We start from the raw sequence: 13,106 nt of genomic DNA, 5'->3' as shown, positions 1-13,106 counted from the left end.
AGGGGGGGGGGGGGGGGGGGGGATCAAGGATGATGAATTCATGTGTCTCCTTTTGAAAGACAAGATTCTTACCAGAGGGCTGATAACATAGCCACACAGAAAGACGTCAACAGCAGAATCTAGAGCAGTCGCCACGGGTTTGCAGGCTGCCATTTCCTCAGTGATCTAAGGGGTTAAGAAACACAGGCAAACTTTAACTGAGCCATATCCGCAAAAATCCACAAGAATCAGATGTGTTGTTTAACTCTGGCTTGGTTTCCCAAGAAGGATCTATATTCCCTAAGACGTGGAGCTGACTCCTGATTTGTATGGATGAGTTCTACAGAATAGAAAATTACATACTTTAAAGCAAGACCCTATTCTCTCTGAACCTCAGTTTCCAGTTGCCTCATCTGTTACTGAAACAATAAGACCCATCCCACAGCACTCCTGAGAGAATTAACAAGTACACATGTCCAACACAGGGTTTCAGTATGAATTTTTCACACCTGACCTGTTGGTTATCTGATAAAGGAAGTAGGAAGAAAATGGAAAACTCCTATGATGAAGGTGAGTAAAGGAGACCTTAGAGGAGATCCAGGTGGGGGCATGTCCTCCAACCTGGTGGCCAGGCCCCAGAAGTCTTGGCCCCTCCTATGATTTGAATGTGTCCAATGAAAAGCACATGTTGAAAACTTAATCCCCTATGCGACAGTGCTGCAAGGTGGGGCCTAATGAGAGGTGATTAGATCCACCTTCACAAATGGATTAATGCCAATTATAAAAGGGCTGGAGACTGTGAATTCACTTTCTTGCTCTCTCTCTCTTTGTCCCGGCATGGATGATATGGTAAGAAGGGCCATGACGGATGCTGGCTCTCCGTCTGGGACTCCCCTGCCTCCAGAACCACAAGCCAGTAAATCTCTGTTCTTTCTAAACTACGTCGAAGATATTCTGTTATAACAGCACAAAATGGACTAAGTCAGTCCCCACACTTCAAAGTCCTTCCACTTACTTCCTACCAAATTACCAAGAACTTAATTGTATTTCCTCCAGGTTTTATCCTAGAAAAAGACTATCCCAAGACATGGCTCCCTTTATGTTTATAAAAGATCAAATACTTACAGAGTACTCTACCCAATACATATATTGTTCATAGTATCTTGCTATTGTTCTCCCATATCTCTTAATTTCCTGAAAAAAATCAAAGATTAGTAAAACCATTAAAATGCCTAGAGCATACTTAAATACTATAGATATTTAATCATGGAATGTGCACACGCCCACTTACTGACATGATTGTTTTAAAAAAGAAAACTCACTTCATCAATAACAGAAGAAGTATTTGTGATGAAGTTCTGAACAGAATCCAAAGAGTGAAGGATCTTGGTCACTTTCTCCTGGAAAATACAGCAACAATCGGCAGGGTATTAAGTGATAAAAGGATCAAATTAGATGATTTGCATATTGATTCAGGCACTGGTAACTCAGCCCCACAATACCATGACCTGCTAGTTGGCCCTCTGAGGGCAGGGAAAGAGATGAGCACAGAGCCAGATACTTGGCTGGGTTCTTTCTAGAAAGCACCTGATGAATACCCAGAGCAAGGCTCAGGGGAAGGTGTCCTTAGGCTCCCTTCACAGGTGAGACAGCCAACCCTCTTCAAGGTCACAAAGCTGGGGAGCAGACTAGGTGCTGGCATTTGCACCTCATTTTTGTTTGCTTGTTTGTTTGTTTTTAACTCCAAAACCCACACTTTTTATACCATAACACAAAAGACAAGATTACTGCCACCCACATGGCAGCTTGGTGTAGACTAGGAAAGGGGCCCCTTCTGCCCAGTGACCTCAAGGCATACAGCCTGGGGAGTGGATCACAGCTGATTTGCAGGGCTCCTCATGAATAGCAACACATCATCGCACACCATTGTTGTGAATGTCAAGTGCACGGAGGCAGCCAAGAACCTTCACAGTCACCAGTGTGTCTTCAGGGTCCCAAAGCATGGGACACACACTTAAGAAATGGCAACCACGATTTGAGGTGTAAGCATGGTCCTGGAGTAGAGCAAACCTGAATATTTTCGGAGGAACTGAGTCATGATGTTGTCCACTGAGGAAAGTGAAGGGAGGAACATTTAGTTTTTTACTATGGGTCAAACACCCAAAACCTCTTGCGAGCAATCTGTTCCATGCAATAAAAAAAAGTTTTCTTTTTTTCTAAATAGTTTCTTTTATTTGGATAAGAATCATTTTTAAACACATAGGTTTCCACATATGTCCCTAAAATACATATTTACATACATTTAAAAGATAATAATATGACATTTATATGTCAGAGTAAAAGATATTAATAAGAATTTTTCAGTGTCAAGAGCTAAAAAGTACAGTTTTGAACCTGCTTACTCTTACATAAATATGTTTTGCACTTTCATAAAGACCGACAAATCTGAGCTTTGTCAGTGGAAGAAGGGAGTTAACTTACATTTTACAACAAAGTGCAGTGACCACCAATTTATCTAAAATTGTTAAGAAATGAAGCTTCTACATAAATAAAATCTATCAATAATGGCAGGTTACCCTTTTTTTTTCAGTCAACACATTTTGAATGAAAATGTTTCTAAATTATATTATAATATTCTCCAGCTCATTTTATAGCAATGCTTATTCATTTCTAATTATGTTATCTACGTTCATTTTAGAAAATATGGAAAGTTTTAAAAATATATCTCACCCTTAATCCAATAGACAGAGACCACCATTGTAAATATTTTGGTAAATTTCCTTGGAATTATACACATAAAAAATGAATGGGAATATGTGTATATACATACTCCTTAAGAAATATTTTTAATATTTTGAACTTTGCTTTTTAAAACGCAATTTTTAATTTGTATGGCATTAAAATTTCTTAAAGTCTTAGAATATAATGGGAATGTTTGTATAATATTAAATCATTAAAAAAAAATTTTTTTCTGAATTGCCTGTTGATGCAGTTGTTATAAGATGAACATAGCACAGCCTTGGAGCGCAGTTCCTGCTGTGGAAAGGCTTGGGGGCCAGGGTTGTCCCTTGTGGTAGACTGTGTTAGCTGGCCACGATTACTGACACCCTCCCAGGTGCCTGCCCTCGCTGGAGTACACTCGCCAGCCTGACATGAGGATGGGCGTGGCCAGGTGACGTGCTTTGGCCAATGGAATGTAGGCAAAGTGGCAGTGCTCTGGCTCTGAGCAGCAGCTTAAAGGACTTTTCATCCTCTGAACTCTTGTCCTCCACTAAGAGGACACGAGATGGCCCAGGCAGGAGCTGCTCCTTCTGGCTGGGTCTCTAAGTGAGCAGATGTGTGGAGAAGCCTGAAGTCAACTCAGCAGTGAAAATGTTTGTGGTTAGAAGACACTGAGATTTGGGGGGTTTTGTTAAGCAGCCTTATCGCCATAAAAGTGACCAATGTGCCTTCTAAGCCTGCATCTTACACATCAAAACTCCAACTTTGCTTATGTAGCTAACAACCTGCTGAGATGAGGTCCACATTTATAAAAGTACTTGTGGAAAGGAAATAGTAGGAAAACCTGGTTTGTTGTCTAAAATGAGGGGATAACTGAGACTTTTTTTTTTAACTTAAAGTACCTACAAAAATCAACATCTCTGAAATTCTATATGTAGTATTTTATAACAAAACCCCACAACAGAAAAACAAAATAAATTCTTACCATCAACCCATCGTTTATATGTTGAAGGGTCTTGACACTTTGGTTTAGAGTGTTCTGGTGAGCAAACATAGATAATATTTTCAAAATGATTACATGAAGCAGCAAGATGACACACCTTGTGTCCTCCCCTCCCTCAACACAACCACCAAATAAGACCTTACTTGTTAATGGTTTCATTAATACAAGTTAACAATGTGTACCTTATTTGCCGCTGATGTAAGAAAACCTAAAGAAGAAAATCAGGATATGTATTCTAAAGCTTCAAAAGGCAACACATCATGTTCGAGGTGTCCAAGAAACCCCTCAGAGTTAGGTTTGATCAAAATGGAAGGCATTATTTAAAACAGAGCATGCCACACAAAAGTGGTTTACTCAGGGCCGGCCAATTTTCAGATGACCTGATTGTCTAAATAGAAAATCTTAAGCTTTAAAAGAACAAAAACCCTCACAGAACTAAGAAGTAAATTTAACAAGGTTGCAGGATACAAGGTAAGCATACAACAATCAATTGCATTTCTATACACAGGCAATGTATATATGAACATTGAAATTAAAAATACAATACTATTGGGCCGGCCCGGTGGTGCACTGGAGAGTGTGCCGCTTGGGAGCGTGTTGGCGCTCCCGCCGAGGGTTCGGATCCCATGTGGTGACGGGTTCCCGCTCACTGGCTGAGCGCGGCACGGGCGCAACACCGAGGGTTGTGATCCCGTACCGGTCAGTAAAAAGGACAAAAAGACAAAAAAAAAAAAAAAGTGGTTTACTCAAATGGTTTAGGTCAGGGGTCGGCGTTTATCTGTAAAGGGCCAGAAAGTAAATACTTTATGCTTTGTGGGACATACACTACTCCAACTACTCGACTTTGCCCTGGTAGTTAAAAGCACCCACAGTTTGTAAATAAACGGTTGTGGCTGTGTTCCCATAAAACTTTATTTACAAAAACTGGTAGCAGAACCAGATTTGGCCCACAGGCTGTAGTTTGCGGGATCTATAGTTTAGATCATAGATCACATGTACAAAATATCTTGCCTATTTGTGAACAGGTTGCCCTAGCTCTGAAAAGGTCAAGAAGTCCTGTCTACTTGAAGAAAAGCATTTAGGGAAAATGCAAAACCAGCTTAAACTGTTAACAAATTGTGCCAGGCATAAACAAGTATAGCAGAGAATTGTGAAGAGCACAGCTCACAAATTAAGAAAATTCAACAAGAGGACTCTGTAATTAGAAAGTCAGGAATAAAAGAAGAGAGAGTAAAAACCAGTTCTGGAAGGTTCAGATGTTGTAGTCTATTGGACTCACATGATTCTCCAAACCCATGCAAACTGTCTTCGTAACCTAGTCCCACACAGTTCTCTCCTTGACAATTGCAAACACAGCTGTATGCAAGTATAATAAAAATTCCTGCTATGTGCTGAGTCCCTCTGAGGTCAGGTCCTTCATCTCCTGAAACTAGGTCATAGCAAGGCAGGAATCATTCCCACCATGTTTAGATGAGGAAACCGAGAAGCTACTCCACACTGGAGAGGCAGAAGCAAGATTTGAAGCCAGGTCTTTCTGACTCCAAAGCCCATGTTCTTTCTCTGCTACAAACTGCCTCTACTGCATTAAGGAAAGAAGCTAGAGGCAGTGAGAGAAAAAGGGAATGGAAAGGATGAAAGAGAGGAGAGGAGAGAGGAAGAAATGACCATGGAGAGACAGCCATGGGAGCGAAGTAAAAAGCACTTGCCCTCACTTTCACATACACAGTTTGCAGAGAAAGAGTTGGAAAGTAAGTGGGAGTGAGTCCAGAACAAACACACCAGCGCTGCAGCTGACGTGTGGCTTAAGGGGCCCGGTGACAGGAATAGGCACCAGAGCAAGGTGCAGGAGACAGCCCGATTTCACACTCAGATGGAAAACAGAAAGGAAATAAGCAGATGAGGGGTGGTGCAATTTTTGTCTTCTTTAAAGCCCAGCTCAATTTGAGATGGAAGCCAATCAGACGGGACCTACATGAGGTGAGCACGGGTCATTAGGCTGAATGAAAGCTGACTAGGTGCAATAGATTTTGCTCAGGTCCCAGAGAAATAGCACAGGTTGCGGGTTGTTACCTGGGACTCTATCATAGGCACAACTTGTTGTTCGTGAATCATTTTAATATCTTGTGCATTTCTTTTCAGGGACTGTGCCAAAGTTCCTTGGTTCTACAAAAAGAATAAATTAAACAAAGATCAGCACCATCTTTTCAGACTCTGAAGCCCTGTCTCTACCCACAGGGGCCCAGCAGCCTTGCCATAAGCATGCAGCCCTCCTTGCACGGTGAGGGCTGTGGTTGGCACAGCGGCTGGCTGGGAGGGGCAGCAGCAAGGCAGCCCGCTTCAAATCACAGAGCCATGGATGCTCAGCAATGTTCCACACTCATAAGCCCTTCCTCGGTGGCAGTGGCTGTGTTCTCTCTTTCTCTTCCTTAGCCTGATACAGCCGCCATGTTTCCCCACTTGACAGATGAGAAAACTGAAAAGCTTTAATTTAACCCACACTTAAATAGTGTTTAGTATATTAACATACAGCAATCCTACAAGGTGGATACTATTACCCCCATTTTACAGATGAGGAAACTAAGGGACAGAGGGGTGAAATATCTTGCCGAAGCTCCTATTGATAGGAAGATGCTGAGTCAGGATCTAAACCCGGGTCTTCCTGCAGAGCCCAGATTCCTTGTTGTCACCAGGGTCTGCTATTTTTGAGAAGGGACCAGTTAAGGACATTTAGTCACCACCCAGCAGAGGAGTTGATGAGGGGGAAGCTTATAAGACTGGCCTGGGGCCTCTGCCCTCCCTTATCCACTTACTACTGGCAATGAAGAGCACCACATGGAATCTGCCTCCCATGTGCTCAGTTACTATTTCCTACACTGCAAGGAAAATGGTGTGTGTGTGTGTGTGTGTGTGTGTGTGTGTGTGTGCACGCGCGCGCGCGCATGTGTGTGGAGGTGCAAGGGTTGACAGGGTGAAGCAGGTCTGGAACTACAGCAGAGAGGGCACCAGCCTGAGGAGCAGAGGACGGGAGCTGCTGTGGTCACCCCAAAACTGCCTGGAAATACTCACGGCTCATCAAGGTTTGGACCGCATGGCAATGGCTGCTGAGGGGAACTTATGCATGAGAGGAGTTTTCAAACAAGGGATTACCTTGGCCTAAGGAACCTCTTGGGTAGCTTCCCTGAGAATGGTACTGACATTTGACATCTACAACCAATACAGCATTTAGCCCGGCTATTTGAACTCACCGTCTGGTTTGCTTTTGCTTCCAGATCATTTGCAAATGATAAAAGATTCACTTTTGTGGGATATTTACTAGACTACAAAAGAAGTGAAAAAAACTGTGTTATGGATATGGGATTTTTAAACCTTAACAACATCCAAAAGACAACATATTGAACATAGGTCCATAACCATAAATAATAAAGTAAAGCTATCAATTCTTATATAGGTGACAACATCTGCATTCTTATTTATACATATAAACCTATATTATTTTTATTCAATCACAGTACTCAGCCATAAAAAGGAATGACATGCAGATGCATGCTAAACATGATGAACCTCAAAATATGCTAAGTGAATAACTCCAGACACAACAGGTCACATATTTATATGACACATCCCCAGAATAGGTAAATCTGCAGAAACAGAACACAGACTAGTGGTTGCCAGGGGCTTGCGGGAGGAGAGAATGAGGATCCCCTGCTCATAGGACAGCACTTCCTTCAGGGTGATAGAAAAGCTCTGGATCTAGACAGGGGAGATACTTGTGCAACACCCTGAGTATAAATGCCACAGAATTACTCACTTTAAAAGGATTAGTTTTATGTTATGCAAATTTCATCTCAGTAAAAAAACAAAAAAAAACAAAAAAAGAAATACACATATCCGATACTCTAATTTCTCCTCAAAAGATCAAGCACGAACCCAGGGGTCACACCTGAGCCAAGTAGGCGTTATAATCTATTTTGTCTATTCCACATTCAGCAAAATCCTGAAGGGCTTTTCTTCCTGCTGCATCCATCAGAACAATGTTAAGCTTTATGTTCAGATTTTCAAATTCATTGCCTATGCTTCCAGCACGCTGCATGAAAAAAAAAAGTTATAAATCAATCCATTATTGCCCAAGAATGTCACATACATAATGCTTGGAAAGAGCAATAAAACTACACAGGGCAAAAATATATATATATGCATGCCCTTGACTGGCATTTCTTCCTGCTACTATCCTCCCGCATTCTCCTTCCCTGCCTTCCTGCCTCCTTCTCTGTGTTCCATGGCAAGCACTCTTCCAGGAGGCAGGGTGCAGAGCAAAATAGGATTCCCTCCCCACCCTCAAAGACCTCAAAGGGATGAGGCTGGGTCATAAGAGAGGTACTCAAACTGCATCAGGACACCAGAGCCAGGGAGAGGCCTCCAAGGAAATGGATGGGGAGGACAATATAGGAAAGGTGGCTTCTGAGCCCCCAGCCCTGACAAATGCAGATGCTGAAAGGGCAGGGTAGGCTGGCATTCCAGGGAAGGACCAGCACGCATAAAGCTGGGCCATGGGAAGACAAGGCAGATATCATCTGGGAAACAGTGTTTAGTTACTCAGATGGAGATCACGGGAATGTTGTTGTCGGTTTGGGGTTGTCCTAATAGCCGGTCAGTAGTTTCAGGCAGCAGGAAGTGCCTGAATGTCCCAGGTGACACTCCCCAACCAGTATCTGACACGGCACAGCATGATGGGCAAATGAGTGGAGGGCATTTGTTTAGGGTTTGTTACAAAATTGTATTTTATTTATGAACATGTAAGGAGGATTTAGGGAAGATAATCAATACCAAATTCATATGCAACTTTCAAATAAACCTCTTTGTGTCTGAAAACTATCAAGCCGCAATGGCCTCCGTGATGTCTCAGTGGGCGAGCTGTGGGGCTTAGGGAATAACCTCCTCCCTTGGCATCTGCTCTCATTCTGGAAGCCCCCAAAATAGAAGGCTCTCTAGATTCTTTTCTGCACAGCTGAGAAGGCCAAAAGAGGCCACCAGGTATAGGGGAGTGGGGACGGTCTGGGCTAATGGCACTCTAGGCCTGGGCAGCTGAAACTCCCTTGTTCATTCTTCTGGCCAGTGTGCTCTGGAATGGCCTTTCCTCAGAGTCTTAGGAGTCAAGACCAGAATGTAGACTCAGGCAAAGGAAGAGAGGACGTCATTCTATCTGGTCTGCTTCCATCCTTTCTGCCTCTTGCTAAGGGTCAGCAGAGCTCACCAGAGTCCACCTGAGTCCTGGGAGTCCTGGGGCCACAACGTGATACAGAAAGAATGAGGCGTTTGGACCATCCTTCTCAGTGCCTAACACCCAATTCTGGGACCTGGCAGAAAAGGTGGCTGGCCTTGGAGGGCCAACCTCCCTGGGGACGAGTGGGGCTCATTCCTATAGGAACCTCCACACTCAGCAAAATAAAATCTTTCCTTATGAGTGTCTACAGTGAGGTCCCCTTAGAGGCTCTTGCATAATCTACTAGAAAAACTCACAGTGCAAGAAAGAAAAGTGGTTGTGGGTGAGAAAATGTTTTGCAACTAGATAGAGGTGAAGGTTGCAAAACCTTGTGAACTAGATGTCACTTGAAAATGGCTAAGTTTCTCTTATGTAAACTTCATCTCAATTTTCAAAAAAAGAAAGACAACTGGATTTAGTAAAAACATATGTCACTCCCATGACCGGTGTTAGTCACAGGGCTCACCTCTTTAATGCTGAGATGTTCACTGATATTGAAGAGGTTCTCTAGCTGGAATGCGGAGTACAGGCTTCGATCCCTTTTGCAATCACTATGGGAATGAAGAGAGAAATCATGACCCAGAAAGCACTTGAGGCTTCCTCTGTCCACCGCTAAGGATGCGAGAAAGACTCACTGTTTCTCTTTGTTTAGTCTGTGAACACAGAAGTGGGCTCTGGGGGTCACCGGCAGCCACACGAATTCCCCCAGCACCCCCCACTCTTGACTTCTTCCCCTGCTTTACGAACAGTCCCATTTTTGGAACAGATACAATAGGATTGATAAATGTGTCCTTCCATCTGTCTCCTCAGTGCTGTTTCCAGTACTGCTGGGACAAGTTTACAAATTGGGAAGAAATAATTTTTCATTAAAAAACAAAAACAAAATGATACTTGCTAGAAAGAGGTGCATTACAAAGTATATCATGGGCTTTATTAAAAGATTCTACAAAGCCCTTGCCAAGCCCATTCCCTCTCCATATTTCCAGAGTTGAGTTCCACTTGCTAAACGTATGCTTAGACATATATTCTAACAGAGAGAGGGAAGGAGCCACAGACATGAAGATGGACGTACAGTTTGGCTATAAACCCGACTTGGTCATCTCGGTGAAATGGCCTGTCCTCTCCATGCCTCAATCCTATCTCTAAAACAGGGAAAATTCTTACTCAGATGAGTGTAGAGAGTAGGCCTAGTCGGACACATATTCCTGCCACAAAGAAAGTCACATCCTGGGGGCGTCTCTTCCCTGCCAAAGCAGCCAGAGCCCACCAGCCCCAAGGAATGCTTAGGAAAATCAAGTTTCCCACATCCCTAGGAGGTATGATACTCCTCTCCGGGGAACGAAGAAGTTGGTGATGTTGCAATTAAGAGCTTGGTGCACTAACAACCAGAGGTAAGACCAGAAAGTTCGGCAGGAGACAGAATCATGAAGAGCCCTGTCCTCTCAGCCTAGGAATGGCAGACGGGTTTAACTGTGCACAGAAACGCTAATGGGTTGCTGATGTCTGCCTAGAGCACGCTGTTGAGAAGGAGCCTGAGACCCCGGGCCAAGTAGAAGACCACAAGCGATGCCTCTCGTTTGCTTCTGCTAGAGGTGTTGAAATTGAGACAGGATGTGACACATGTGGTTCGGTCCCATCACTTTCCAGGACGTTTGGGAGATGCAAGCAGGTAGAGAAGAGAAGGGGATAGATTTAAGAAAGATTTAGAAGGTGAAGTCTCCAAGTAACATTTATGATGCTGGGTTTGAGGACAAAAGTTCTGAGTGTGGTCTCCGGACTCCAGAAACTTAGTTTTCACTGCTATGGGCTGAATAATGAAAACAAGGACTTTTCTCTGTCTCTTTACTTTGTACTCAGCCCCTAAGTGAGAGTGGGGTTTTCAAAAGCTCCCAGAGGACAGCCAGCTTGCTGCTTGTCACCTCCTGCCTTTGCCTACGTCCCCGGGCCTTGGTGCCTTTTTCCTTCCTTACCCAGCCAGTCTCTACTTGTATATTAAGATCATCTCGGTTGCCATTTCTCCCAGGAAGCCCTTCCTAATTCCTCCACCCCCAAGCTGCATCAGATGCTCTCCCTGGGACTTTTCTAATAGCCTCAGTACATCTCTGTCTCCTATAAGTATATGAAATGCTCTATTCTACAGCATTTCCTTGTGGATCTAGCTCCCTACTAGATTTTCCTTGACAGTAGGACCAGCGACTAATTCATCTTTGTATAATCTCCGAGATATCCATTAGTGTCCTCATGTAATAGTAAAAGTAATTGTTAATATAATACCTAGCTCGTAGTGTTGCAAATATTAGAGAGGAGTTTATATATACAAAATGCTTCCATCATTCCTGGCACACAGAAAGCACCTTGTGGGTGTTAGCTCTTATAACTTTTTAAAATTACCATTATTTCTACTTAGCATAATATTTATTGAGTAACAGAAATAAACAGTACTGTCATAGCTATATTTGTTTTAAAATAACTTCTGTGGGTCAGCTAGAAAAACAAATGACCATTTATTATTAAATGAATGCATATTTAAAAATGTTTTTAAAAATGTCCAAAAAAATGCAATGTCTAAAAGTGTATCTAACAATTCACAAAATGCTTAAGAAGGCTCTCTGTCAAATGCTGGCTAATACACTAAGTTAAATAACAACATTAGGCACAGGGTTAATATTTGCTTAAACTTCATAAAGAAATGCTAAGAGGGTAATAAGAACACTGAGAATGGTGGTTTCCATGTAGACAATGGGGACAGTCCCCAGGCATTTGGGGACTTGTCTCTGTGACCTCTTAGACATTCTGCTCTCAATGTGAGTCACTATTGCCCAGTGTATTTTCAGTTTCATTCACTAAGAGCACACTGTATTAAAACACACATCCTCTAGCCCTCTGGTCTCACCATGGGTAGAAATAAAAGTCTCATTGGTATTTATAAAGTGTACTGTGATTTGGTATCAAACAATCTTAAAGTGGCTTTCTTCCCCTTGGCTAAGAGCAAACAGCTGCCAATAGGTTCACACTAGAGATCAAACACCGAAAACCATCAATCATCAGACCAGTAAGACCGTTTTACCATCTGGCAAAGGCACATGATGCAAAGTTAGCAAAGAGTTACCCTAGATTTAGGAGGAAAGGAGTATTATACAGTGTTTGGAGGCTGCTTCAAAAGCTGAACTAAACAGCCGGGAAAACCCAACATTCCTTTGGGAGAAGCATAAACAAGGGAGAGACTGTCACTTTCTGAGGCTATGGGGCCAAGCCATTCCCAGTCTTGGTGAACGACCTGAGCAGGGAGTCCCGGGGGGGCTTCCCTGGCATACAGAGGTCACCAGTCTCCTACATGTGAGCATGTGCCTGTCTGGCTGTTGAACCTCAAAACACACTTAAAGGAGAAGCACAGAATCCCAACAAGGGGAACAAGTGACCAAGGCATTTGGAAGAAAGCCACAGGGGGGGACAGAGAAAGACCGAAGCTCTTCAGCCTGAGAGAGGACATGCTTGGCAGAAAAGTGTTTGCAGGAGAAGGACTCTGGCTGCATGAACATCTGTCCAGCCAACTTGCTCAGCTGCCACCTCACTGCAGAAACAGAGGGCATCTCCCCTCTTCGGAGGTGCAAAGAGGCAAATGACAGAATGGTAAAAAAGGGTTTTCATTACACAGGAGAACAGTCTGTGGCACATCACTAATGCGGCAGTCAGGGCCTTGAAAATCCAGGGTGTGTATAAGATAGCATTCCAAGGATATTAGCACAGGGATTTTTATCATAACATTCTACCAGCATTCTTATGTGTCAAAGATAAAAAAAAAAAAAGTAGATGAACAATCATAACAACAGGTATTATTTTGTCAAGTTTTATGATGTGTCAGGCACTATTCTAATCTCACGTAACTCACTTAACCCTAGAACAGTACCAAGGTCAGATTCCTATTATCACGATCCCTACTGAACAGAGAGGAGGTGGAATTGCCCAACGCCGCGAGCCCTCAGAAGCAGAGCGAGGACTGGAGCCCGGGGGGCCAGACTGCACAGACCAGCCCTTCCCTGTGTCATTGTTAGCATGTCTGTGACTCGAACCTATTCGCTGAATTCTTGTTATATGGCTTTTACTTGGAGCAAGGTGGTTTTTTTTTTTTTTTTTTTTTTTTTT

At 43.1% G+C, this 13,106-nt stretch overlaps 1 protein-coding gene across 6 annotated transcripts in view; it reads right to left on the bottom strand.

Moving 5' to 3' along the window:
- Positions 1 to 13,106, bottom strand: part of PROM1 (prominin 1) — a 120,008-nt gene that overhangs the window by 13,784 nt on the left and 93,118 nt on the right. For all 6 annotated transcript variants that reach the window (XM_008577657.1, XM_008577660.1, XM_008577661.1 and 3 more), the window contains 8 exons: positions 9,430 to 9,514; positions 7,644 to 7,787; positions 6,949 to 7,020; positions 5,774 to 5,866; positions 3,686 to 3,739; positions 1,302 to 1,379; positions 1,105 to 1,173; positions 73 to 165 (listed from right to left, as the gene is read on the bottom strand). In XM_008577657.1, coding sequence (XP_008575879.1) covers positions 73 to 165; positions 1,105 to 1,173; positions 1,302 to 1,379; positions 3,686 to 3,739; positions 5,774 to 5,866; positions 6,949 to 7,020; positions 7,644 to 7,787; positions 9,430 to 9,514 — 688 coding nt within the window. The remainder of the gene's footprint in view (positions 1 to 72; positions 166 to 1,104; positions 1,174 to 1,301; positions 1,380 to 3,685; positions 3,740 to 5,773; positions 5,867 to 6,948; positions 7,021 to 7,643; positions 7,788 to 9,429; positions 9,515 to 13,106) is intronic.

This window comes from Galeopterus variegatus, unplaced genomic scaffold, assembly GCF_000696425.1.
Source record: "Galeopterus variegatus unplaced genomic scaffold, G_variegatus-3.0.2 Scaffold1559, whole genome shotgun sequence".
Lineage (NCBI taxonomy): Eukaryota > Metazoa > Chordata > Mammalia > Dermoptera > Cynocephalidae > Galeopterus > Galeopterus variegatus.
The sequence above is the reverse complement of the archived record's forward strand: the minus strand, read 5'-3'. Positions and strand labels throughout refer to the sequence as shown.